We start from the raw sequence: 23,960 nt of genomic DNA on the forward strand, positions 1-23,960 counted from the left end.
GGAAGATTTGTTCAGTCCCCAATTTAATAAGGTCACCATCAACATCACCCCAAATAATTTTCTACACATAAAGAAAGTAGTGTTTGAGAGATCTGGCCTAATGGAAAACTGATAACAAAATTAAGGGGAAGGATTTAATTAAAGGGAAGGATACAGCTCTGCTTCAAGGTAAAAACTACGTATGCTAAAATGAAGGCTTTTTCCCAGAGTATACTTGTAGAGCGTTAAACAAATCTTAAAACATCCAACTACCATCCAACACAAAGGAGGGAAACAGCCATGCAAGAAAAATAAAACAAATGAAGACAGAACTTTCAACAGGCTCTTTGGATAAATTTAGATACGCTTTAGAAATTTTTGTTTTTCAAGCTCTTTTAAAGTCAACAATTTAATTCAACAAAAACAACTTTCTCAGGTCTTTTCATCGCCGCCTGTACAGTTAATTCCTTCTTCTGGGAAGGAAAGAAGGGACTCTGCTTGGATATGTAATATTTCAGAAACAAATTTTTAAAAATTAAGGAGGCATGGGAAAAATACAAACATCTGATCAAATCATAATGCTCTGCTAACTGTACCATTTGCAAAAATACGTGATGCTGGTTATTTGCCCGTGAGAAAATCCCGTCGTCACACAATTCTTACAATGTTAAAAAAAAAAAAAAAAGTGTACAGAGAGATTTGGGGGGAAGGATATTAATTTCATCCTCTCGCAATCAGCTAGATTTACAACCTACTGAAAAAATAACGTTTCTTAAAAAGCTGAAATTCGCCACAGAAAACTGCGAATTTCATACCGATGTAAAAAAGTAAAGATTCACAACCAGTTACTAACCCAACAGTTTGACTTCTAGCACGTTAATGCTAGCTCCCTTGAAAAAGCCACATTGAACACGCAGATGACACACCACAAATGTGTGTGTACATCAAAGCACAGGGCACAGAAGCCATCCTTTCCAGAGGCAAAAGCATTACACACAGCGGTGTGGCACAGCAGACCTCACAGAGCTTCGCTCGCACCAACGTGTCCACACGGGGCCTGATTCACACACTAGGACACGCAGCCCCGTATGGCCTGACAGCCTGTGAGCACCGTCCCTTCTCTTCCGACGGCCTTGGTCCCGAAGGCTCTAGACTATCTGGGCGTTTTCAAACACTGGCACGTGAAACTGATACAACTTTCCTCATAGAGAGCAAATTAGAAAACTCAGATCAAACCAGTCTCTGTTCTCCGCCACCCCCGACCCCACCCCCATCATATTTTGAATCGAACAAGCTCTTCTGATAATGTCCCCTCTGGGGACGTTTCCCGTCCCACAGTCAGGTGGCAGCGAAGTCTTCTGGAGGGAGACACGGGTTCCCAGGGCGGCCGAGTCCATCCCCCTGGTGGGCGTGGCTGGCGCTGCTGGGGGAGGACCCTCCGGGACGCCTAGTGTGGGAGCCAGGCACCCTGCGCAGACAGACGCGCGGGCCGAGCCGTGCACTCGCCCGGCCAGGACCGAGAGGCAAGCAGAGGCGCGCGAGCTGCAAGCGCAGGAAGGGCAGCCTGTCCTGGAGCGCCCGGTTCCACCTCCACCTACCTGGACATGGAAGTGTCGACTGACAGGGAGGATGGGTAGGGTTGCCTGAAGCCTCCCGTGACGGGATATACAGGCTGACCTTGCCTGAGGTCACAGAAGAAAGGAACCCATCAATGACAATGCATGACTTACCAACCAGCAGTTAAGAGTTTCAGGAGGGGAGGAACTCAACCAGAATTTGGGGGGAGTGTTACCAGGGCATTGCTTCAGTCACCCGTCTCCTTCCCTTCCTGGACACCCTCCGCCCAACCAAAGCATCGTCTGCCTTGAAGGAAATCTCCCACCGCAGTCCGTGAACGACCTGTCGTCTATCCCTTCCCCTCTCCCATCCCCACGAATGCTTTGAACAACAGGTAAACAATGTTTTTACTGAATATAACAGAACCTGAGAATGGTGAGATACTCCTTTTAGGTTAGTAGATTCTTTATCAGAATCTTTGAGCATTTCAGGGAAGGGAAGAAAGAAGGAAATAAAAGTTTATATTTACATAAAAATGAACAAAGTTTTTAAAACACTGCACTTCCCCCCCCTTATATATCCATGCTACAGGGAAGAAATAAAAGATCGATTCATCGGAGTTATTTTCTCTCTCCTCTGAGAATTCCATCTCTCCCTCTGCTTTTCCTACATCTCACACTTTGCATTTACACGGTCTTTATTTCCAGATGCCACTGATGCAACTCGGCCCAGGATTATTGCCCCTGAGTAGCTAAGTTCAGAGAGAATAACTGATGTAGCTTTGAAAATATCTGCGTAATCAATTAAATGCAGACAGAGTTATTGACTGAGAGATTTAATGCACAGAGAAGAGGGAAAGCTGGAATTTCCATGGCAGGATGAGCCTCCTTATGAAGAAGAGATAATCTAAGGATGTCAAGGGAGGGAAACTGGGGCCTTGACGTGGGAGCTGTGGGGACTGAGAGCCAGATGAAGAAAGGAGAGAAAATATCTGCCGAAGTTGCAGCGCTCTGTCCATGGAGTGAGCGGTGGGGAGAGGAGAGGAAGGGAAGTGGGAACAGGGAAAGCTGCACGCTAACAATAAAATGACAAAAATAGGCTACATCACATGCAGTGATTCTTTCTTCCCTAAATACATTTCTTTTCCTTTACCTTTACAATTAAAAAAATTTGAAAGGAATGTTACGGATTTTTCAGAAATAACAAAATAGAGAGCATTTGGATTCTGCAACGAGAAGTCCAAACATCAGTTTTTCATGCCTCTGAACTCAAACTGGTGCTTATTTTATTAAAATTCAAAAGATGCTTTTGCACTTGCATTTCTCCCTAGTTATCTGTCATTTATCTCACTTGCCCATTTATAAGCAAAGATCGATATTCAATACATCTAAGGTTATGTTTCAAAAATACAAGTTGTTCATAAAGAACTAGAAAAGAAAAATCCACACTAAACACTTTGTACAGGCATAGCAAATGCCCAAAGCCACAAATTGAATCCATAAAACTATAAGCTTCAAAGCAAATGCTACACAGCCATTTTCTACACATATTAGCAAACGCATTCAATCCATTTCAAAGTCTGTATGTTTTTTAATCTTTTAAATTGAAATGAAATAAAGTTAGCACCTTGCTTGTTGATGTGAAGCTTCTTCAACTCCAGTGTTATCATTCATAAAGCTAATTTCCATGAATGGGAAGTAGAAGAACACGTGTTCAAACGCCTGGCTAAATGTTGCAGGAAGGATCTTACCAGCCAAGAGGTGGGGTAATCTGTCCAACACCACCCGGAGACAGGGGATAGAAGGTAGGGATCTCGGGAGCTGGAGGATGTCTGGACATGCCTATTAAAAAGAACAACAGAGAGGTAGAGTTTTCAGATTCATAGGACATTCGACTTTAAGAGAAATAGAAAGGCAAGCAAATGCGTGATGTCATTAATACTTAAGCACTAGAATGAAACAGTATTTATTTTTCAGATCCATTTAACAGAAGTCAGTTTGTTAGCTTTTCTCAAGATTTCAGCATCTGAGAAAACAGGCATTAAGGTAGTACATCTTGAGGAGTTCCTTTGAAAGAGTAAATATGCTGCTAGTAAAACAGGCATCCAAATAAGACTCTAAAATTATTTCGTTTGCCCTCATTATAATATCACTTTGGTCAGGAGAATGGTAGACAATTGTTTTTGTGTAGAATGGAAAATGACAGCCCTTCATAAGTAGAAGGCCTGCCATGGTGTTCAAGGATTAGGTAAATTGCTACTTTCAGATTTTCACTGGCTCCCTTATGGACACATAGATTTGGGAAATGTGATACCTCAGAGGATCAAAGATTAATTAGAAATCATCTTCAGCCCCATAATGGTCATACTTGATATGATTCATTTGGTCTCTGCCACTTCAGCTCCAGCTAAGCTCTTCATCAAGTTGAGTCCTCTGGGCTCCAAGGTCAAGCTGTTCTGGATTAGTTGTATTCCACAGAAAATGAGAGTGCCACCAAATTGTTTCTTGAGCTCGCACTCCCTGGAGCACACTGCCCTATAACTGTAAAAACCACCTGAAGGGGCTTCCCTGGTGGCACAGTGGTTGAGAGTCCGCCTGCCGATGCAGGGGACACGTGTTCGTGCCCCAGTCAGGTCAGGGAGGATCCCACATGCCACGGAGCGGCTGGGCCCGTGAGCCATGGCCGCTGAGCCTGCGCGTCTGGAGCCTGTGCTCTGCATGGGGAGAGGCCACAACGGTGAGTGGCCCGCGTACCGCAATAAAAAAAAAAAAAAAAAAAAAAAAAAAAAAAAAACACCTGAAGATTGTACCTAATCCTAGTCCCAGATGACACCTCTTTGTTTATATCTCTTACCTTGGGTACAGAAAAGAAGGGCTAAGACGCACACATAAAAATGCAAAATAAAAACTTAGATTTAGATTTGGGGGAAAGTGCTTCCGAACAGAAAAGAGCCACATGAGTTTCTTTACATAGCTAATCTGGCTTTAAAAGGCCATTACCATGTGCAAAGACACATTCCCAGGTTTAACACCCAGCATATGCATTCAGTGGCTGTAATTATATTAGCCGGTATGCAAATTAGGTGAGTATACAGAAGATGCCCTTTAAGTATGCTGCTTTTTTTTTTACTATTTAAAATGTTTATGAATTTCATTTGGATCTTAAAAGATACTGAAGGCCTTGAGCATATGGGAATGGCTTAAGAAGTGTTGCCTTCAAAGTGGATGTTAATTTGACTTTGAAGTTAGGACAAACTATTTCTCAACTCTCAGAGAAAGGTCTTTAATCTTTCACTTAACAGAGAGTTTACAGGAGATCATCTGAGGTTTTACTGTTTTTAAAAGAATAGTCTAAAATCTCCTTTTTTGATCTCTTATCACTTTCAAATTTAATGAGTATTCTTTTAATTCCTTTATATCATCAATTCACCAAAAGCACTGCATACAATGGGACCTAGGGCATTCTGCGGATCCACTCTCTCCCACTGAAGCAGAACCACTGGCAGCTGCTTTTTGGAAGCTGGAAGTTCACCTTAGCAGAGTTACCATCAAATCTCCCTTTTTTTTTAAAGCGAGAAATACTGCTTCTTTTGGTCACAGTAGACCCCAAATTTCATACTCTGGGATTTTTTTCTTGGGTCTGGGGAGGTAGGGGCAGCAGGGGTGCCTACAGTGGTGATTCTTGACGTATCAGAAGCACAGGGGAAGTTTCTCCAACTCGCTGCCTCCCTCACTCTGACACTCTGATACCTCTCCAAGCCTCAGGTTCTGCAGGGGGGCTGCTCAGTTTTGAAAAGAAAAACCAGGCCAACTCAGAAGAACTTGGAAAACGTTGCGGAAATTTGAACTTGAAAATCATAATTAGAGATGGAATTGTCTGAATTGTCTCCTTTAATCCCTTTGTGGGACCTAAAAAATGCGATTTGTCCTGGGATCTTATCTCTGGGATGCAGGGAAGTAGCCTGCTTTCAATCACATGTCTCTAAGCAGACAAGCTCGAAACCTTGCTCTCCACTCTAGTCCATGTTCTGAGTACACGGAGAAGGCTGAACTAGTGATTCTGTGTGGGAGTAATCTGACAGAACAAAAAATACAAACTAGCTGGATTTGGTTTCACTGCTTAAGAAGAAAGGAGGGAACTACCATTTACTTAGCACCTGCTACATGCTAGTTCCTATGCTGGGTATTTAATTTGACTCTTCCTATTAAAATTCTACTCATATTTCCGATACCTCTCTCTCATGGAACATTCTCTAACTTTTACTGCTCTGAGAAATCTTTCTTCTTTGAATTTACAGCATTTTCATTTGTACTTTTAACATGGTACTTAAGATATTCTTCACTTTGCTTTATAGTGAGGTTGCACAAATGGTTTCCTGCCTGAGCCTTGTACACTGCTTGGAAAAAAGAGACCGTGTTTTCCCCATCTGTGCATCAAACTATGGCTGTCTCCGGAGGAGGCTCTGAATATACTTCTGAGCGACTAAACAAATGAACAGGTGAAATAAATGGACCCATTCCCCATGCTGGGTCAGCACTATAACCGTTTTGCACGTACATACACGATGTGGCTTAGGTCATTACATGAGTAGAAGAAAGTGGATCTGTGTTTTCTAAATAGCTTCTTGTTGTTTTAAGATCCCGTTTCCAAAGATTCCTAGAAGTGTGTGCCTCTCTACCAACTCCTGTGCTACTTTAGACACATTTCACATCATTCATTTAATGAGTATTTATTGAACACTTAACTAGATTCTGGAGGCTCTACGCAGTATATCCTTAAAATTTTTTAACTTTTATAAATAACTTTTATAAACACAGCTAAAATGATTCTGGTATCAGACTTCATGGATACAGTAATTCTGCCACTCACTAGCTATATGTCCTTGAGGAAGTTATTTAATTATTATTCTGTAAAATCAGAATGAAAATGAAATAAGTGTTGTTGTGAGGAATAAATGCATTCGTATATAGTACTGAGAAGTGCCTGGTATATAGTATAAACACTATGTCGAGTGTTTGTTGTTATTTACAAGGATACAAACATATGAACAGGTACATAAACCCAGTGTTCCTTAAAAGCTCTTTCCTTTTAACATTTTTATCAGACACAATGAGTGGAACAAAATGATAGGTATTAGCTTCCCTTGCTTTTCCTACAACTAACTACACCTACACACCTGCACCCCACACCCTATCCCGAAACACACACCGAGGGAAACGTAAAACCTAATACGCTTCCTAATAGGAAATTAACCTAAAGTTATTTTCCTACAAATGAGAATGGGCTCTGCTGACAAGCAGTTTATATTTATCGGATAATTCCATCTAGGGTTAGAGGATGAACACGATATTCTTGTTTTTGGATTTGGGGGGGGATAAAGCTAGCCAGCTTCCCAAGGAACTTTGAAATCAGCAACTCAGTACCACCATGTTATAACCAGCTGTATGTGATATAACCAAAAGGCAGGCAGAAGGAGAGGAAAGAGAGTAAATGCAAGAGATCCAGTAAGGCTTAGACTTTTTTTTCCCTTATACTTATTTTTTGGTGATCAATGTACCCAAATATAATGATATGAACTCAAAATCATGTAAATTAGTACTTTTTTAAAAATTAGTTCTTTTCAAACCAAGGTTTTATAGCCCCCTAACTACACGGTGATGAGGTACATGAAGTCCAGGACAAAATAAGTAATTAAAAACAGGATTTTTATATTAAAACAAATGTAAACTGTGTATGGAGTAGAATGCAAAAATCACACGAATTTTTAGGACAAAATACTTCAAAGAAACTGCAAGCAGACAATTTCTGTTCATGCCCACTAGTCCCTTCTCTAGTTCTAAAAAGTTTGTTTAAAAAAAAAAAGTTTGAGGAGTAATGATATAAATTACAATTAGCAAGGTAAAACAAGGTAGGGTAGCCGTAAGATATGGAAACAGAAGAGAAAGTGTAATTGTAATTGGTAGCTAGTCAGAAAATTGTCTGTTTCAAAAAACTGAACTCTCCTAGGGACTTCCCTGGTGGTCCAGTGGGTAAGACTCCGCGCTGCCAATGCAGGGGGCCCAGGTTCCATCCCTGGTTGGGGAACTAGATCCCACACGCATCCCACAACTAAAGCCCGGCGCGGCCAAAATAAATAAATAAATAAATATTTTTATAAACCAAAACAAAACAAAAAATTGAACTCTCCTAGACTTCCTGAAAGAACAACTTCTGAACCATCATGTGTTACTCCTTTAAAAATTTTTATCATGTTATTCTTTTAAACAAGTCCGTTTCAAAGCGCTCAGAACAGGGACTGGAATATAGTAAGTACTATGTAATTGTTAAGTAAATAAACGGTTTAAAACTAAATAAAACATGCTGTGGGATTATTTTTGCTAATAGCTTGTTCGGGGCTTTTATATCTATCTTTAACTGTCATCCGCATCTTTATGGTCCTCAGAGGCCAAGGTCATATTGGTCACATGGTCCCCCTTGGCCATGGCCAAGGTCATATTCATCATATGGTCCCCCTTGGCCACGGCCAAGGTCATATTGGTCATATGGTCCCCCTTGGCCACGGCCAAGGTCATATTCGTCATATGGTCCCCCTTGGCCATGGCCAAGGTCATATTCTTGAGCTTCCCTCTCAAACTCAGCCTTCTTCCTAAGATGCCTATTTTAATTCCCTTTCTCACTACATATTCACAGACCTGTCTCTGATGTTTCTTATTCTTTGGAGGTCCTTGACAAAAGGAAATAGAGGAGAGGAAGGACTGGAAATGAGGAATAAAACAGAGACAAACCCAGAAACATCAGCCTTGATGATTTCTGCCTTCTCTAAGTAAAGGTACCTGGGCTCCACTCAAGCGAAGTCCAACGGTAACTAAGTCCTCAAAGAGTCGTCTTTTTAATAAAGGTGGGAAATGAACATGATACATATTTAACCTAGAAGTGTTCACAGCAGTGGGAAAAACACCCAGCCTCTGAACTCCACTTTTTTTTTTACATACTTACTATATTTTGTTGTTCACTATCGATCAAAGATAGGCCTGGACAAACGGGTGAAGTGCTGGAGGCGGCACATTTGACCCCTATATACATTCTCTGCCTTCATGTGGTTTTACAGGACCCTTTATTTTGAATGTCTAAAGAGCCGTTGAGGTCCAAGGATGTATGTACGTGGGAAGAATAAGGGCTATCCTGTGAACAAACTCCCCCTCAAAGTCTGCTCTAAGCTGACATGACCAGAAGGCTTGGAGAACCCGAGCTTTGTGTCGGGTGTGTATGAACCCACACCCACACCCATCAGGTTAGAAAACAGGCGTCTTGATTTTTCAGACCGCTTATGATGTGTGTTTCTCTGTAAATGATACGGAAGCAGAACTTGGTAATAATGTAGAGAAGCAAAATAAGACTCACGTTGCTTTGACTTTAGACAGAGATGGTTTTGTATTTTAATTATATTTATATCTAAATTGGTGCTGGGAAACAACAAAGAGAGGAGAAAACACAACAGGGATATAAAGACCAAAAGAAATCACAAAAGGCTCAAAAAGGTAACATTTGAGGAAAAAACAATCTCCTACTTTGTCCCTTTTCTACCTTTTTTTTTTTTTTTTAACACTATCATCAACACCTAGTACATGCTAAAATAAACAAATACGGCAGGGGGCACTGAGGACTGAATTTGTAATATATTTTCATAACATATTGGTTTACACTGTGATCATAGATCATCAGAGCTGTCACTTTGAAATGACCCTTCAATATTTTTGTTCTGTTTTCTTTTTTTTTAATCCTGAAAAGAAAAGAAGCCAACAACAAATTCTTGTATGCTTATTAGATGTGGCACATATATACAATGGAATATTACTCAGCCATAAAAAGAAACGAAATTGAGCTATTTGTAATGAGGTGGATAGACCTAGAGTCTATCATACAGAGTGAAGTAAGTCAGAAAGAGAAAGACAAATACCGTATGCTAACACGGTATGTATATATATATATATATATATATATGGAATTTATGGAAATTTAAGGAAATTTGTAGGAAATTTCCTTAAATATATGGAATATATTTGGAAATTATATTATGGAATATATATTTAATATATATATTTAATTTAAATATATATTTAATATATATTTTAATATATATTAATATATATTTACAGAATATATATATATATAATATGTATTTACAGAATATATTCTGTAATATATATTTACAGAATATATATATATATTCTGTAAATATATATATATATGGTGGATAGACCTAGAGTCTGTCATACAGAGTGAATTAAGTCAGAAAGAGAAAGACAAATACCGTATGCTAACACGGTATATATATATATGGAATTTATGGAAATTTGTAGGAAATTTCCTTAAATATATGGAATATATTTGGAATTTAAGGGAAAAATTTGGAATTTAAGGGAAAAAAATGTCATGAAGAACCTAGGGGTAAGACAGGAATAAAGACACAGACCTACTAGAGAATGGACTTGAGGATACGGGGATGGGGAAGGGTGAGCTGTGTCAAAGCAAGAGAGAGGCATGGACATATATACACTACCAAACGTAAGGTAGATAGCTAGTGGGAAGCAGCCGCATAGCACAGGGAGATCAGCTCGGTGCTCTGTGACCGCCTGGAGGGGTGGGATAGGGAGGGTGGGAGGGAGGGAGACGCAAGAGGGAAGAGATATGGGAACACATGTATATGTATAACTGATTCAGTTTGTTATAAAGCAGAAACTAACACACCATTGTAAAGCAATTATACTCCAATAAAGAGGTAAAGCAATTATACTCCAATAAAGATGTAAAAAAAAAGAAATTGCTATGAAGTAAATTCTTCTCCTACAATTGTATTATGACCCACCCAGTGACACGGGGGCGGAGGCCCTTGTGAGGTCACTCAGATTGATGAGATGAGGCTCCTTGCTTATCCAAAGCGGCCTGGGGAGGGAGGCAGGGCTCTCACCTTGTTTGGAGCTGACATCCGATGGGATGTGTGACGGGTGTGATCCTGGAGAAAAGTGCTCGTCGCTGTAAGTGATGAGGGGGGTGAGAGGATGGACTGCATGGGATGGCTGCACCACGGGCACTTTATTTGACTGCAAAGTAACCACAAGGACAGCCGTTAATATGGACGCCCAGCTCCTGTCTCCTCTCCCTGCAGAAGTCACACAACAGCAGTCACTGGGCACCAGCACAACCCGAGAATCCTCCTCTCCAGACCTGGACAACTGAATCATCTGCTCTACTCACTTAGATCTTCAGGATTTTCTCATGTTCGGTGCTCAAGTACACGAATAATCCCACCAAGAAACAACCAGTTATTTAACCAAGGCCCCTTTGGAGATTTAGGTTGGTCACTATTATTCCATAGGACGTAATTTCTAAACATACATATTTACATTCCCCTTTTGGATTATCTCCTCAGGTTAGAGTCAGCAAAGAGCTACTGGAGCAAAAGCTGTGAATGTTTTATAAACTCTTTATTCATTATATATGTTTGGCATAAAAAAGGCACTCAATAAATATTGTTCCAAGAATACATAAATGAATAAATATTGTCAACTTGAAGGGCAACTTTTAAAACAACCCAGTATATATAAATCTGCTGTATTGGTATCACCTTAGTTTATAAACTTCATAATTCTAGAGTTGTACATCTTTAAGAACCACATTATACCATATAGTTTTATAGTTTTGTCAATCAAGCATGACCATCATTCATTATGCTTTAGAGCTGCTCAGTTCACCTTCAGGTTCTTCAGTTCCTAGAAGTCTTAATTGATAAGAGCAAATTCCCCATCTTGAGCTTAACCGCATAATGTGAAATATGGCTTGTCAGAACACTCTAACTTGTTAGCATTTATATTTTAACATATTTTATATGTCTTATATGTGTTTAAAAGTAAACTTTATTATTTAATTTGGAATTCTAAAACAGTAACCCGTTTTAGAGGTTCAGGTTATTTATCTGGACCTCATCAATTTGAAATCTGGAATTCTTTTGCTTGGCTAAAGTTGACCCCGCCCCCGAGAAAGTGCCTACAAAGCAAATCAGTAATATAAACAAGATTCAGGCAGTTTAACCTAATCAGGGGATTGTTTTAAAAGGAACTCTACCCACCCCCCCAAGAGAGTAAACTCCACACAATTATATACATGCAAAATACACTCCTGATTTTAAGTTCATCTCCTCGTTCAAGCAGTCTCGGGAAGATCTCTATTTAGAAACGCTACCGTAATAAGTAACCTGTGAATTTAAGAGGAGTAGACTGTAATGAGTTGTAACTATTCTCTCATTCACTAGTTCAGACATGCCTTCACCACAGCCAGTTTGAAATAGTGAGACTGTTGCTGTACTACAGACTAAAATGTACACGAAATCACTTTCTCCGGAAACAAATATCTGTTTCAACAAATATTTTAAAAATGTAAGTGCCTGAAAACTGCACAGTGTAAACTGCTTAAAATGTAGGGACATATCTGAACGGCTGAGGGCCCATAACACACACACTTGTGTGTTATGGGCCCTCAGCCGTTGTACGCTGATGATTTCATGTTTTTTTTTTTTTTACAAATTAGGTATAAACGGTACGTGGCTCCAACAGGAAAAACCATCCTCTCAGGAAAATTAGGAATGATCATCCTAGTAACACTTAATTCTCTTTACAGTTAGTAATAGTGATTCTCTACACCCTATCATTACAACCTGCGCCCAAAAGAAACTGATGAAAAAAAAAAAAGCAAGGGGGAAAAAAAAAATCACACTTCTTTAGACAATAACATAAATATCCATACTAGACTTTCCCCTATTTTATAATTATCAGCTTCCCTCTAATGGCAGAACTTGCGTAGCTCACAGAGCCCTTGGCGTTTATTAAATAGAGCACCATTATCAAAGCCACATGCTTTTCTCCCTACACTTCTGCAGACATCTATGCATATAAATGTGTAAAAGGTTAAAAAAAGTCTTTCAGTGCTTTTCAAGGGTTAATGATGCAGTTTGTCAAATACACAGAATGAGCTTCTTAAATACTTAGAATGCTAAATGGATGCTTCTTAAATATTTAGAATGCTAGCGGAAGTGGGAGGTGGGTGGGTGTGAGAATATTATTATTATAAACCCTTTTAAATACAGCAAAAATCGCAACACCCAAATGCTAAAATGAATATTTTTCAACTATAGTTTAGCATAACTGCTTTGAGTTTCATTTTTCAGAAGTTTCCTAAGAAGCATAATCGCCAAACAATGTACTTAGATATTTTCTTGGGGTAGTTAAAAAAGCATTGCAGAAATCTTCTGGGGGAAAAAAAATATGTATTTATTTTGCATGCCTTTCTCATCTCCAGAGCACCACCTTAAGGGACCTGCATTAGCAGGCAGCATCTTCTTGATGTCTGACCTATCCCTCCAGTCATATAGCTCAGAATCCGGTGCCATGAATTTTTGTTAAATTATCGCTATCCTTGCTCTCCTCTTAATTTTACGGCTTTCAAGACAGATTTGCTTTCCTGTGGGAAGGAGATAAGAAGCTGAGGATTTTCATTTAAGCTCTGGCCTTGTCTTATATTTTGCAAGATGGATAGCGGAAGCAGTACTAGTAGGTGTGCTAAAGCCAACAAGGATTATGTCTATTTTTGTGGCCAAATAATAAAAGCAATATGAAATCTCAATAATATGAGCGAGCCCAGTTCTAGGGTTTATATCTTGACTCCTGCTGGTCACCTCTGCTACGTATACAAAAGGGTCCAACCGACGCCACGGATGCTCGGCATGTCGCCCTCACAGTCGAGTGTCCTCAGCCCTGAACAGTGGGCTTCCTCTGACATCAGGAGCTGCTGCCCTCTGATGCTACACGCACACACAAGGCGAGAAGCCACGCACTGCGACTTTGCGTTAAGTTTTAAGACAGACAATATAACCATTCTTTTTTATCGCCCACCTTAGGGTTTTTTCTCTTTTTTTTGAACTTTTTATTTTATATTGGAATCAACAATGTGTTGGTTTCAGGTGTACAGCCAAGTGATTCAGTTATACATATACATGTACCTATTCTTTTTCAAATTCTTTTCCCACTTAGGTTGTTACATAATATTGAGCAGAGTTCCCTGTGCTCTACAGTAGGTCCTTGTTGGTTATCTTTTTTAAATACAGCAGTGTGTGCATGTCAGTCCCAAACTCCCAACATAACCATTCTTAATTCTAGTCTTCTCATCTCCAAATGACAATGTGCTGTATATTGGGGAGGGGAGTGTGTGAGGAGAGAAATAACTAATCGACTACTTGGCTTCTATAGACAAACTTACGTAACTACATTATAATGCCTAGTTACAGGTATATATGCGGGCACGTGTATATTCACTAAGCACCTAAAATGTTCCAAACACTATTCTAGTGCGGATGGCCAATACAGACAAGGTCCCTGTTCTCACGCAGCTTCCTTCCTAGGGGCCTGGAAAATGGGGATGCGGGTATTGGAGGCTAAATAAATAAATGTGTAAAAAACAAAACAAAAACCCCAAGCAAAATCTGAAAAGACGACATCAAGTGCTATGAAGAAGAGGAACCAGGTGATAGAAGAGGCAGTGTATATCTAATCATATGCCTTCGTATCACATTAAAGCTGTAAGAAACCGAAAGTTCATTTAGTCCAAGATCCTTATTTTCTAAGACAGGAAGCTGAAAAACAGAGGTCACCAGGGAATGGGTGATCAAGCCATGACTACTGTCAACACTTACAGTAAGACAACCTTACTCACTACACAACTCCAGTTAACACAGGGCCACTGTGAAGAAAATGGGAATGGAGACCCCCAGGCGCACTTAAGAGTGGAACCAAGCAGTAGAGAAATACCATCTTTCTGGCTCCTACTCTGTGCTGGGAACTGTGCACCTAGTATTGTACCTAATGGGACCCCAGTCTCCTGACTCCCGCTCTGGTGCTTTTCCCAGCATACAGCTCCCTGTAAGGGAGGGAGGAAGGGCAAAAATCATTTCGATTCTTTTTCATTCACAGGTACAGTCAGGTAAGTCTTAAGCTTCCAGAGGAGAGCCACCCGGTACTCTCAACGTGTGTCCTTTCCTTGATCATCTCAGGAAAACAGCATGCACAATTATTCACCTTTACAAGACACCTGGCAGCCTTAAGTCGTCCCAAATTCTCCACGCCTGCTCAGAGAGAGGTTCAGTGACTTGTCTACACTCCTACGAGAGCAAGTAGCTGAGCCCGGCCACAGACCTTCATCTCCTGATTCCAGCTAGGCATCTCAGGCAGGTGAGCAGGCAGGGGAGCAAAGGAAAACGATGGAGAGAGCAGGTACTGGAAAAGGGGTAGAAAAGATCAAGGGTGGATTCGAGAACACAGCTCTCCTGCCTACACTCAGCACCCACAAGTGGCCATTCAGGAGGAATCCCGCAACCTTTTCCCAAACTGGAAAAACCACCATCAGGCCACCCTACCCGCGAAGCACATAATAATTACAGCAACTAACAGTTAGCCGAGTACTTCCTATGTACTAAGCACCTTATAAGTGTCTTTGAGGCAGACACTATCATTATCCTCCTTTTCCAGAAGGGGAGGCTGAGGCACAGAGAAGGTAAGTAACTTTCCTGAGGACCCAGAGCTAGTAAGTGGCAAAGCTCGGTTCAAATGCAGGAAGTCTGGCTCTAGAGGCCACGTTCATTACCAGTAGACCATGCGGCCTCCCTGAAGAGCCCAGCTCATAAAATCCTGGACACCGAGTTGACCATCTGGGCCATAGCTGACAGTATGTGACATCCACGAAATGCCCGTGTGGTCTCTGTACCCCGCACAGGAATCACATCAGACAAAGAGGCACCTTAGTAGAAGTGGTTAGAGCTGGAGACTCAACAGCCACCTTTCTCTCCAGGACTGGAAAACATTCCAAGGAAGCTAGCTTGGCTGCCACCCAGGCTGGTCCCTGCACGTAAGGACTTCTTCGGCATCACGGCCAATAAGACCCACACCTCCTGCGGACACGAAGTGGGTGCCAATTAGGGATCCGGAGAGTCAGCCCCAAAGCAGTATTCCCAGAAACGACCCACTCACCGCTGGCGATAACTCGAGCTGTCGTGAATGTCGTCAGCCTCTGAGGATGTGGTCTGGGAAGGACTAAAACGTGGTTCAGCTCCCTCCTGGCTAAGGCCGTGGGCCTGCTGGTAAGTGGAGTAACTGGGGGGGGAAACCTGCCGGCCTGCTGGCTAGTTCCCGCTGTGCACATCTCCACACCTCCACTAAACCCACAGCGCGGGATCTGGCTGTGCATAAAGGTCCCGAGTTCCATTTCAACTGGCTGTGCATTTTATCAATAGTCCTCCTGGTAATAGCCGAATCCAGGGGAATTTTGACACTCCACCAACTTACGGAGATGAGGAATTTCATCTGGCCTAAATCGTTATAGTGGCATTTTACTTTTTATTAAACTCTTAATAAGTCTGGTGCTCGTGAAGTAGAAGCCACGTAATTTCATATCGTGCCTTCCCGTCCTCTTCTGAGAATCTGAGCTTCTCAAGCCTTCCCACAAAGAGCAGCAGATTTAATTTGCCCAAATAGGATACAGTGACTCTTGCATTCGCTAGAACTCAAAAGTAATACTTGGTACTGGAAATCTTTCCTGAGATCCACCAAAGCTAAACACCTGATTCAGATCTGATGCGGCTGTCAAATCTCAGATGACTACCGGCTGAGAGGCAGCAGCTTTTTTCAGATAATGATGAGGTCCCAGACTTTGCAGACTTCCCGAGCAGGAACTGATAAAACTCTAAGGTTCGCAAAGGACAAGTATTCCACGAGCCCAACTCTGGAGGCAAAGGGATGGTCTCTACTGGACACCTGGAATATTTTCCCTAAGAGAGGAAGGAACATGTTGTAGGGAAAGGAATTAATATGCATTGGACACCCAGTAAGTGCCATCATTATGGCCATGCCTTTATATCTCTGGCTCATGCCAGAGATATATCTCTATCCCATGCACAGAGGTGGGCGGTATCATCTCTATATTTATAGATGAGAAGGATAAGTCCTTTTGGACACAGCTAAGTAATGATCAGAGGAGAGAGAACTTGTGCTGGCACAACTGGGCACCCACGTCCCTGACTGTCCTGCCCCACATTGCTCGCTACTCAGCTGCTCTCTCCACTGCTGCTCCAAACCACCCTGCCGGCTGAGCATGGCCTGCCCCGGGCTCAACTGTAGTGAAGGGTCTGGACAGAACAACGGGCCGCTTGCAAAAGACTGATGTCACCAGCAGGACTCCAAACAGACTGATGGAATTGCTGATAAAATGAAAAGGTGTGAAGCGCCCTCCGTGTTCCCACTTCTCTATAAGGTGATGATTCCTACAGGTTTCCTCATTTAAACCTAAAGTCACCCCTAAGTTAGGTGTTACAGTTTACGTTACACAGAGAAGAAAGCCAAGGTTCTGAGAGGGCAAGCAGTTTATACAAGATCACACAGGATGTTAAGCGGCCCAGACAGGATTTGGACCCAAGTTAGAGCCTCTGAAGTCCACAGCTTGTATCCCAAGGAACCAAAACCAGACAGTGCCAGCAGCCTCTGGTTGCCAAGTGGATGAGATGAGTAATAATACAGTTTAATATTCGAGTACGTGGGCACTGGAGGCAGAGTGTTCAAACATTCAAATACCGGTTAACTGCTATGCTTAGGTAACTCACTTAATTTTTCAGAATCTCGGTTTTCCCATATGTAAAATGGATAGACTAATACCTCACAGGATGAAGGTGAGGATTAATGAACAAGGCAAATAAAATATCTATCAAGTCCTGGCATATAAATGCCAGGCATATAAATAAATATCTGTGGAATGGATAAAGGGAAGAGGAAAGGGGAAAGAGGGCCAATAAATGAATTAGTCTGCTCCCCAAAGTTCAAATCACTCATCTCTAAGACACAGTACATTTTAGAATTTAGAACTGTGCTTTCTTTCAGATGAATTACCCGCCGACCCTCCCTTCTGCAACTGGTTTAATAGGAAGATAACTGCATTCTCCTATCTGCTTTCACATTCAAATCTCCAATTTGATATGTTATTTTGGTTGAAATATAGGAAGAAAATCTGACCTCACACAAATACGTTGTTGAAAAGGGAAGGATTATTTTAATCATTTTTTCAGATAATTGTGGACCTTCTTCTTTGATACTAAACCAAAACTCTACAAGTGGTAGCTGAAACGCTTGCTGCCATGTAGACTCAAAAAGCTTATCAATATATTTTTCCTACTCTTACATTAAAATCGATTGCTCTGTCTTGCACTTTGAATTCACCCGTGTATCGTTTTGCATTGGGCCATTCGGAAAACAGCCTTCACTGAGTTGACATATTTTGTTACACAATATAAAGATCACATTCATTCATGTCATCACTCATGTCATCAGAAAAGCTTTAAGGATTTGGGAAGTTATCAGGCCTACAGTAGTGGTTCACAAGTTTTCTAAAATTCTCATTTTTGCTCGAAAGCTCCAATTTTATCACTGGCAACAAATGCTATCAAGTGTTTTCACTGAAGAGAGAGACTCACCTTACTCATTTGTGAGAAAGTATCAGCCAAATACCAGAGTCCAAAGAACCACAGTTTGTCTGTCAGTTATGCAGTCAAGATTTAATCAAATTCAAAAATTTTCTACTGCTTCCTCAAGGATATTCTAAGTGACACTGGCATTTCTGCTCCCCTGGGAGGGTGTTGTGGTACAGAATTCAGTGACTATCAGTACCTCTTGGTGCCAAGGCACCCACAGCTTTACCCACTGTTGCTCTTGGACCAGTGATGCAAAGGCCAACACACAGTGGAGAAGACAACTAACATGTTGCCGTTATCACGACAGGAGTTTTGACCTCGTGCACACCCTATCTCAGGGAGCCCTTTGAAAACTGCTGCCTGTAGCAAAGTAATGGTACAGAAATAGTTGTTGATTGTCGATGATCCAAGTCAATAAGGTGGAAAGTATTATTTTTGTTAAGCTGAATTCAGAGAGAAATTGATTAATGCGTTACAAAGGTAGAACGCTTTCATGATGTACTAAGTTATCATTTTTTCCTTCCTATTTGCGAGTATCATAAATCTGTAAATCAAGAGAAATTTGAAAAGCAAACAATCAAAAGTAATATATACCACATCCTTTTAAATAACATTAAATTTTTTTTACACTCCTTCAACTCTTTTAACTCAGTATAGAACCCCAGAGACTTGTGTTCATTCATTCAATGTGAATTATTTTCTTCAAAGGAATTCTTGACACATAATAGCTGGGAATAAGGATTTGCACCCTTTGGGGCTAAGAAGCCTTCTTCAACTTCCTCAGGTACACCAGTCGTCACTGGCTCTAGGCTTGCAGCCCCAGGACATGACGCCATGCATTTACCACACTGCATTGTTACTACTTGTTTGTGCATTTGTTTCCTAGATAGAGATCAGGTCTTGGTAACTCATCGCCAGTGTCTAGCATAGGTCCCGGTAAAGTGGAGACAATCAGTACCTACTTCTTGTGACTAAAGGTCTGAATGAGGCTTTCAACAGTAAGAAGTCAGCTCTGCTCAAGAAAGAATTCCTACCCTTAAATTAAAAACAGGGATTGGTCCTCGTGTTTTCTATTGCTGCCTGAAAAATTATCGCAAATTTATCCGCGGCCTTAACCCATCACAATGTACTGTCCCTCAGTTTCGGTAGGCAGGATCCCGGCACGGTGTGACCTGTTTCTTAGCTCAGGGTATCACAAGGGTTGGCCGGGCTGAGTTCCTGTCTGCAGACTCTGCCAGCTCTCTCTTGCTGTTAGTCGGATTCATTTCCTGTGGTGACCCCCATTTCCCTGCTGCCTGTCACGGGGCGCGGAGGGGGGGGCACTCACATTCCTTGCCAAGTAGCCCCTATGCTGAGCATCAAACGTTTCTTGCTTTGAGTCTCTGATTTCTTCTTCTATGACCTCTGGAGAAACCTGCTTTCCAAGGGCCCCCCGTGTCAGGGGTATGTCAGGCCTACCCCATAACCACTCTTTCCTAAAGCCAACAGTGAGAGTAAGAGAGCAGAAGTGGGGGGCAGCTCTGATCAGCACAGGAGGCTGCAAGACCTGATGCCGCCTGTTAAGACACAGATCACCCCCTTCACTCTGTTTGCAAAATGTTATCATCAATTAATCTTCAGCAGATAAAAATGAAGCACCATTACAAACGTTATTTATCTGGTGTTATAGTTCTTCTGGCTACACTATAAAGTCCTGAGGTTTAGTTTTGCGTTTCCCTCCTCTCCTTTTCGCTCTTTTTAATCCAGGGACTACATCGTCAACAGCGTGTTAACTCACGCGCATCAGAGTTGACGGCAGTCGCGGCTCAGAAGGGAAGGGATAAGAGAGGATTCAAACATCTTCCCCTCCCCTCCTCCCAACGTCAGGGAAGTCAGGGAGAGCTAGGTGCAAGGAAAGTTCCAAGGCAACTACAGGGTCATGGCTTAAAGAATGGAAAAGGGCAATCACTAAACAGGGCTGAGGCTCCAAATAGATTTATCTTGAAGAAAACGTTAACAACCAACATATCAGATTTCGGCCAATTATCTGCCTTTTAAGAAAGTTTTCAGAAAGATCATTATTTTATATTTAAGTGCAACTCTCTTATTACAAGGGTTTATCTGACCTGAAGCTTTTGGCTTAATTACCTGACCCTAAAGAGCCATATAACTGTCTTACCATTTATTAATCACTAATAGTGCACTAAATGCTGTAAGAAATAAACATGGTAGAAGGGAAATATATCAAAGTTGTAGGTTAAAACCTGGATGCTTGAGTGAGAAAGACAAGAGAAGGGACATTCACGGAATATTTACTCTATTCTAGGAACTACGAATGATACTTACACACTTGTGATCAAATTTATTTCCTCATTTTCAACTAAGGAAACAAACTGAGGCTCAGAAAGGTTAAGTGCTGCCCAATGTCACATAGGTTAGCCTGTCAATGTTTGAACCTGGATTAAATACACATCTGTTCTATCCCAAACAGATGAACTGTTCACTGTGAGCTGCTGAAAAGAATGGCAACAAGGGGAATAACTCATTCTGGGAGCCTAAAGGGGACCCACACGTTTCAGTCACTGGAGTCTATAACTCAACAGACTGGGGTTAAGCCAAGAAAAGAGCAGAGTCAAAGGGAAAATGACTTATCATTAGGTAAAGCTGCAACATCCTATTATGTGATTGATTTCACAACACCTTCACCACACCCCTAATCCTCTGAGTGCTGCATTTATTTTTCATGCTAAAGGCTGTTCTTTGAAAATTATGAGAAAGAACTGGAATCATTCAAGATAAACAAACCAACCAAAGAACAAAACAAACAGGCTTGAGATTTACTGTGTTACTGGTAAGACATTACGAGATGAGGCCAGACAGTGGCTAATTCAGAAGCTGAATAAAGGGGTGAAGCACAGGTGAAAGGAAGGATCACTAGACTCTAAGCAAGAGGAGACTGCCTGGGCTACGGGCTGTAGGAGCGTGGGGTTCTGTGGGGTGCATAGGTAGATGTAAGATTTTACAGCGGAAGGACATGGGGTAGAACAAGATGCCAACGGTTCGCAGCATTTTCTGGATCACAGACATCGTGATCTGAGGAAAAGCGGCGTGTAAGTGTTTTCATATACAAACACAACCACACATTAACGGACCGGGGTGGGAGGTTTCAGTGTGTACCGGGGAGGACAGGGTACGGAGTAGCCCATGGACCCTAGATTAGAAAGTGCTACCCTATTCTAAGAGACAAGTGCTTTAGCAATCACTAAATCATAAAGCTTTATTATTATTAATAAGCTGGAGTTTAATTAGCATGCTGAAAGTAGTATTTGTGGGGGTCATTGGGAAATAATGAAAGGCAAGCAAGTCAGTGAAGGTGGGTGAGAAGTCAGGGCCGGGGCCGCCTTTGTCTACCCCAGAGAGCACTGAGCACAGGCAGCAAGGGACAGTTTCCTCCGTAGCCCAGTGACAAGGCTGTGTAACGACAACAGGCCAACGGGAAAGGGCAGAAATGAGGCAACTCCAGGAGCTCTAGAGCCAGAGAGGGAGTGTACTGCTTCGGGGTGAGTGGATCCCCAGAAGTTCTCTGAATCTCATCGGCCATCCATCCTGAATAGGCTCGGTCAGGTTTCCTGGTGCTGGTCTGAGCGCAGGCTGGTTAAAAAAGACTCTCTCCACCCACTGCCCAGGGATAGATATTCAAAGGGAAGGTTAAGTCTTCCTACTGCCACCACAGCAGAATCTATCTATCATCCAGTTGCAGAGGGTTGGAAGATTTCCCCCACGGCACTCAGAACGTCCAGTCCGAGAACTGGATGACCCCAGATCTCCTTGGGGGGAGAGGGGAAGGGGGGAACCTGCATGGGGTAGAGGGCAAGGAAGTCCCACAGCTACCCAGGAGAGTGGATGAGTTGTTTTTATGTTCGGGCTGCAAACGGATGGTACAAAATTCCACAGGAGCAAAGGTCAACAGGCTTAAACCTGGTATTTTCATACTGAAAGGGATCCTTCACACTTAAAGTAACTATGGAAAGCATGTGCCTTATTTTAGTTTAGATAAAATTGATTTCTGTTTTAAGATCAGGTGTGAAGCATTTACAGAACAGTAATAGAAGGCTTATGTGCTAATTCTGTCCCATCAAGCTGTCTGTGATTTTAGTAAGTGCCATACGTGTAAAATATTCTCTGCTTAAAACTGGGTGTTTTGAAAAGTGAAAAGTAACATTTATGTCTGTGAGGGACCCTCATTTTTCTACACTATTTGCTAAAGGGTCTTTCAGAAATCAAAGAAAGAAATGCGAATTATTTGGGGTTCAGCTACTAACAATAACACTCTAATTGAGAGCTACAGCTTACTAGGAAAAGCAAATCATTTTCTGTGAATGTGTAAATGTGATATTTACACTGTAAGATACGCGTTAAAGCTATTCCACAGAGCCATGCTGTCCCATATGGTAGCCACTGGTCACCAGCTTTTGAGGGCTTGAAATGTGGCTAGTCCAAATGTAGACGTGCTGTTAAGTATAAAACGCACACTGGACTTCACACAGTTAATGTGGAAAAAAGAATGTAAAATATCTCAGTAATTCTTTACATCGATTACATGTTGAAATAACATTTTGGTTATACTGTGTTAAACAAAGCTATTACTAAAATTGATTTTACCTGTTTCTCTTTACTTTTCTGATGGGGCTACGAGAAAACTTTAAATTATATGTATGACTTGCAGTTGTGGACTCACATTATATTTCTAACAGACAGCTCTGCTTTACAGTTTGAAAATCTACAGGTAAGAATACACCTTTCCCTATTATACTCCGATTTGACTTAAAACAAATGAACAAAAAAAGGCATATTTATTAACGAAAGGTCCTTTTATGGAAAAGGAAACTTACGGATAAAGAAACTGAAAATCAGAAAAGTTTAGTGGTAGAGCTGGAAATTAAACATTGGATTCCAATATCTCATACTGAGGGCCAAGTCAGTAAGTTTAAAACCAAATATTTATATGACAAGTAGTATAAAACTATACATTTCATATTATAGCATGAAAGGAATTACTAAATGATATCTATCTTTTACAGGTCAGTGAGCCTTTTGAATAAATGGTGTGTTGCACAGCACAGGTTATATGTAACTTCTTCCACTTGTCAGCAGAGATTACTTTTAAAAACACCTAATACACATTTTCAGATTCATTACAAGTTAATGGTTAACTCATTCCCTGATGGGTAACCATCTTTCCGTCTCACACCAGAATATATTGTCTGAAAAACAACAAAACCCAACACACTAGAGTTTATCTGGAGTGAAAATGATGCTGCAGACATCACCATTTATAGGATATACTTTTATGAGTCAAGGAAAAAAAAACTTTCGCTTGGGATTTGAAACCAAATTCTTGAAATGAGTTGAAACTGAGGCATAAAACCTGAGTGACAAATGAAGGAGGCTACATAAACAGGATTTTATGTAATTTACTACATTTTGATTCATCTTAAAGCCCACAAATAAGTCAAACTAGAACAGCAAACTTTCCTTGAAAATGTTTGTCTCAATGGTATAAAAAGAGGAAGCAAAATGTAAAGACCCTATAAAAACTCAGTTCTGTTCATATATTATAACAGAGAAATGCCCTATAACCAGTGGAAAAGTATAGCAGCAAAAACGACAATAGCTATTCTCTGCCGGTGAAAAAGGATACTTCCACCAATATAAACTCAAAGATAAACTCTATTTTGTAGCATTTATTGTGAATAGGAAATTTCCTTTTTGAATTTTATTTTGCATCCTTTTTGGGAAAACTTGCTGATGAACTCAAGGCAGATACCGAATGCCTGATCTACAAACCTTTCCCAAGAGCAACCTAGGTTACTGTTTACTTACAGCA

General features: G+C 41.1%; 1 protein-coding gene across 4 annotated transcripts in view; it reads right to left on the reverse strand.

Annotated features, from left to right (window-relative positions):
- Positions 1-23,960, reverse strand: part of LEF1 (lymphoid enhancer binding factor 1) — a 117,652-nt gene that overhangs the window by 28,888 nt on the left and 64,804 nt on the right. For 2 of the 4 annotated variants that reach the window (XM_065877781.1, XM_065877782.1), the window contains exons 4-6: positions 10,505-10,637; positions 3,287-3,377; positions 1,578-1,661 (exon numbers count right to left, since the gene is read on the reverse strand). In XM_065877781.1, coding sequence (XP_065733853.1) covers positions 1,578-1,661; positions 3,287-3,377; positions 10,505-10,637 — 308 coding nt within the window. The remainder of the gene's footprint in view (positions 1-1,577; positions 1,662-3,286; positions 3,378-10,504; positions 10,638-23,960) is intronic. The other 2 variants (XM_065877784.1, XM_065877783.1) reach the window with 1 other exon arrangement.

The sequence above is a fragment of the Phocoena phocoena genome, chromosome 5 (genome assembly GCF_963924675.1).
Source record: "Phocoena phocoena chromosome 5, mPhoPho1.1, whole genome shotgun sequence".
In the NCBI taxonomy this organism is placed as follows: Eukaryota; Metazoa; Chordata; class Mammalia; order Artiodactyla; family Phocoenidae; genus Phocoena; species Phocoena phocoena.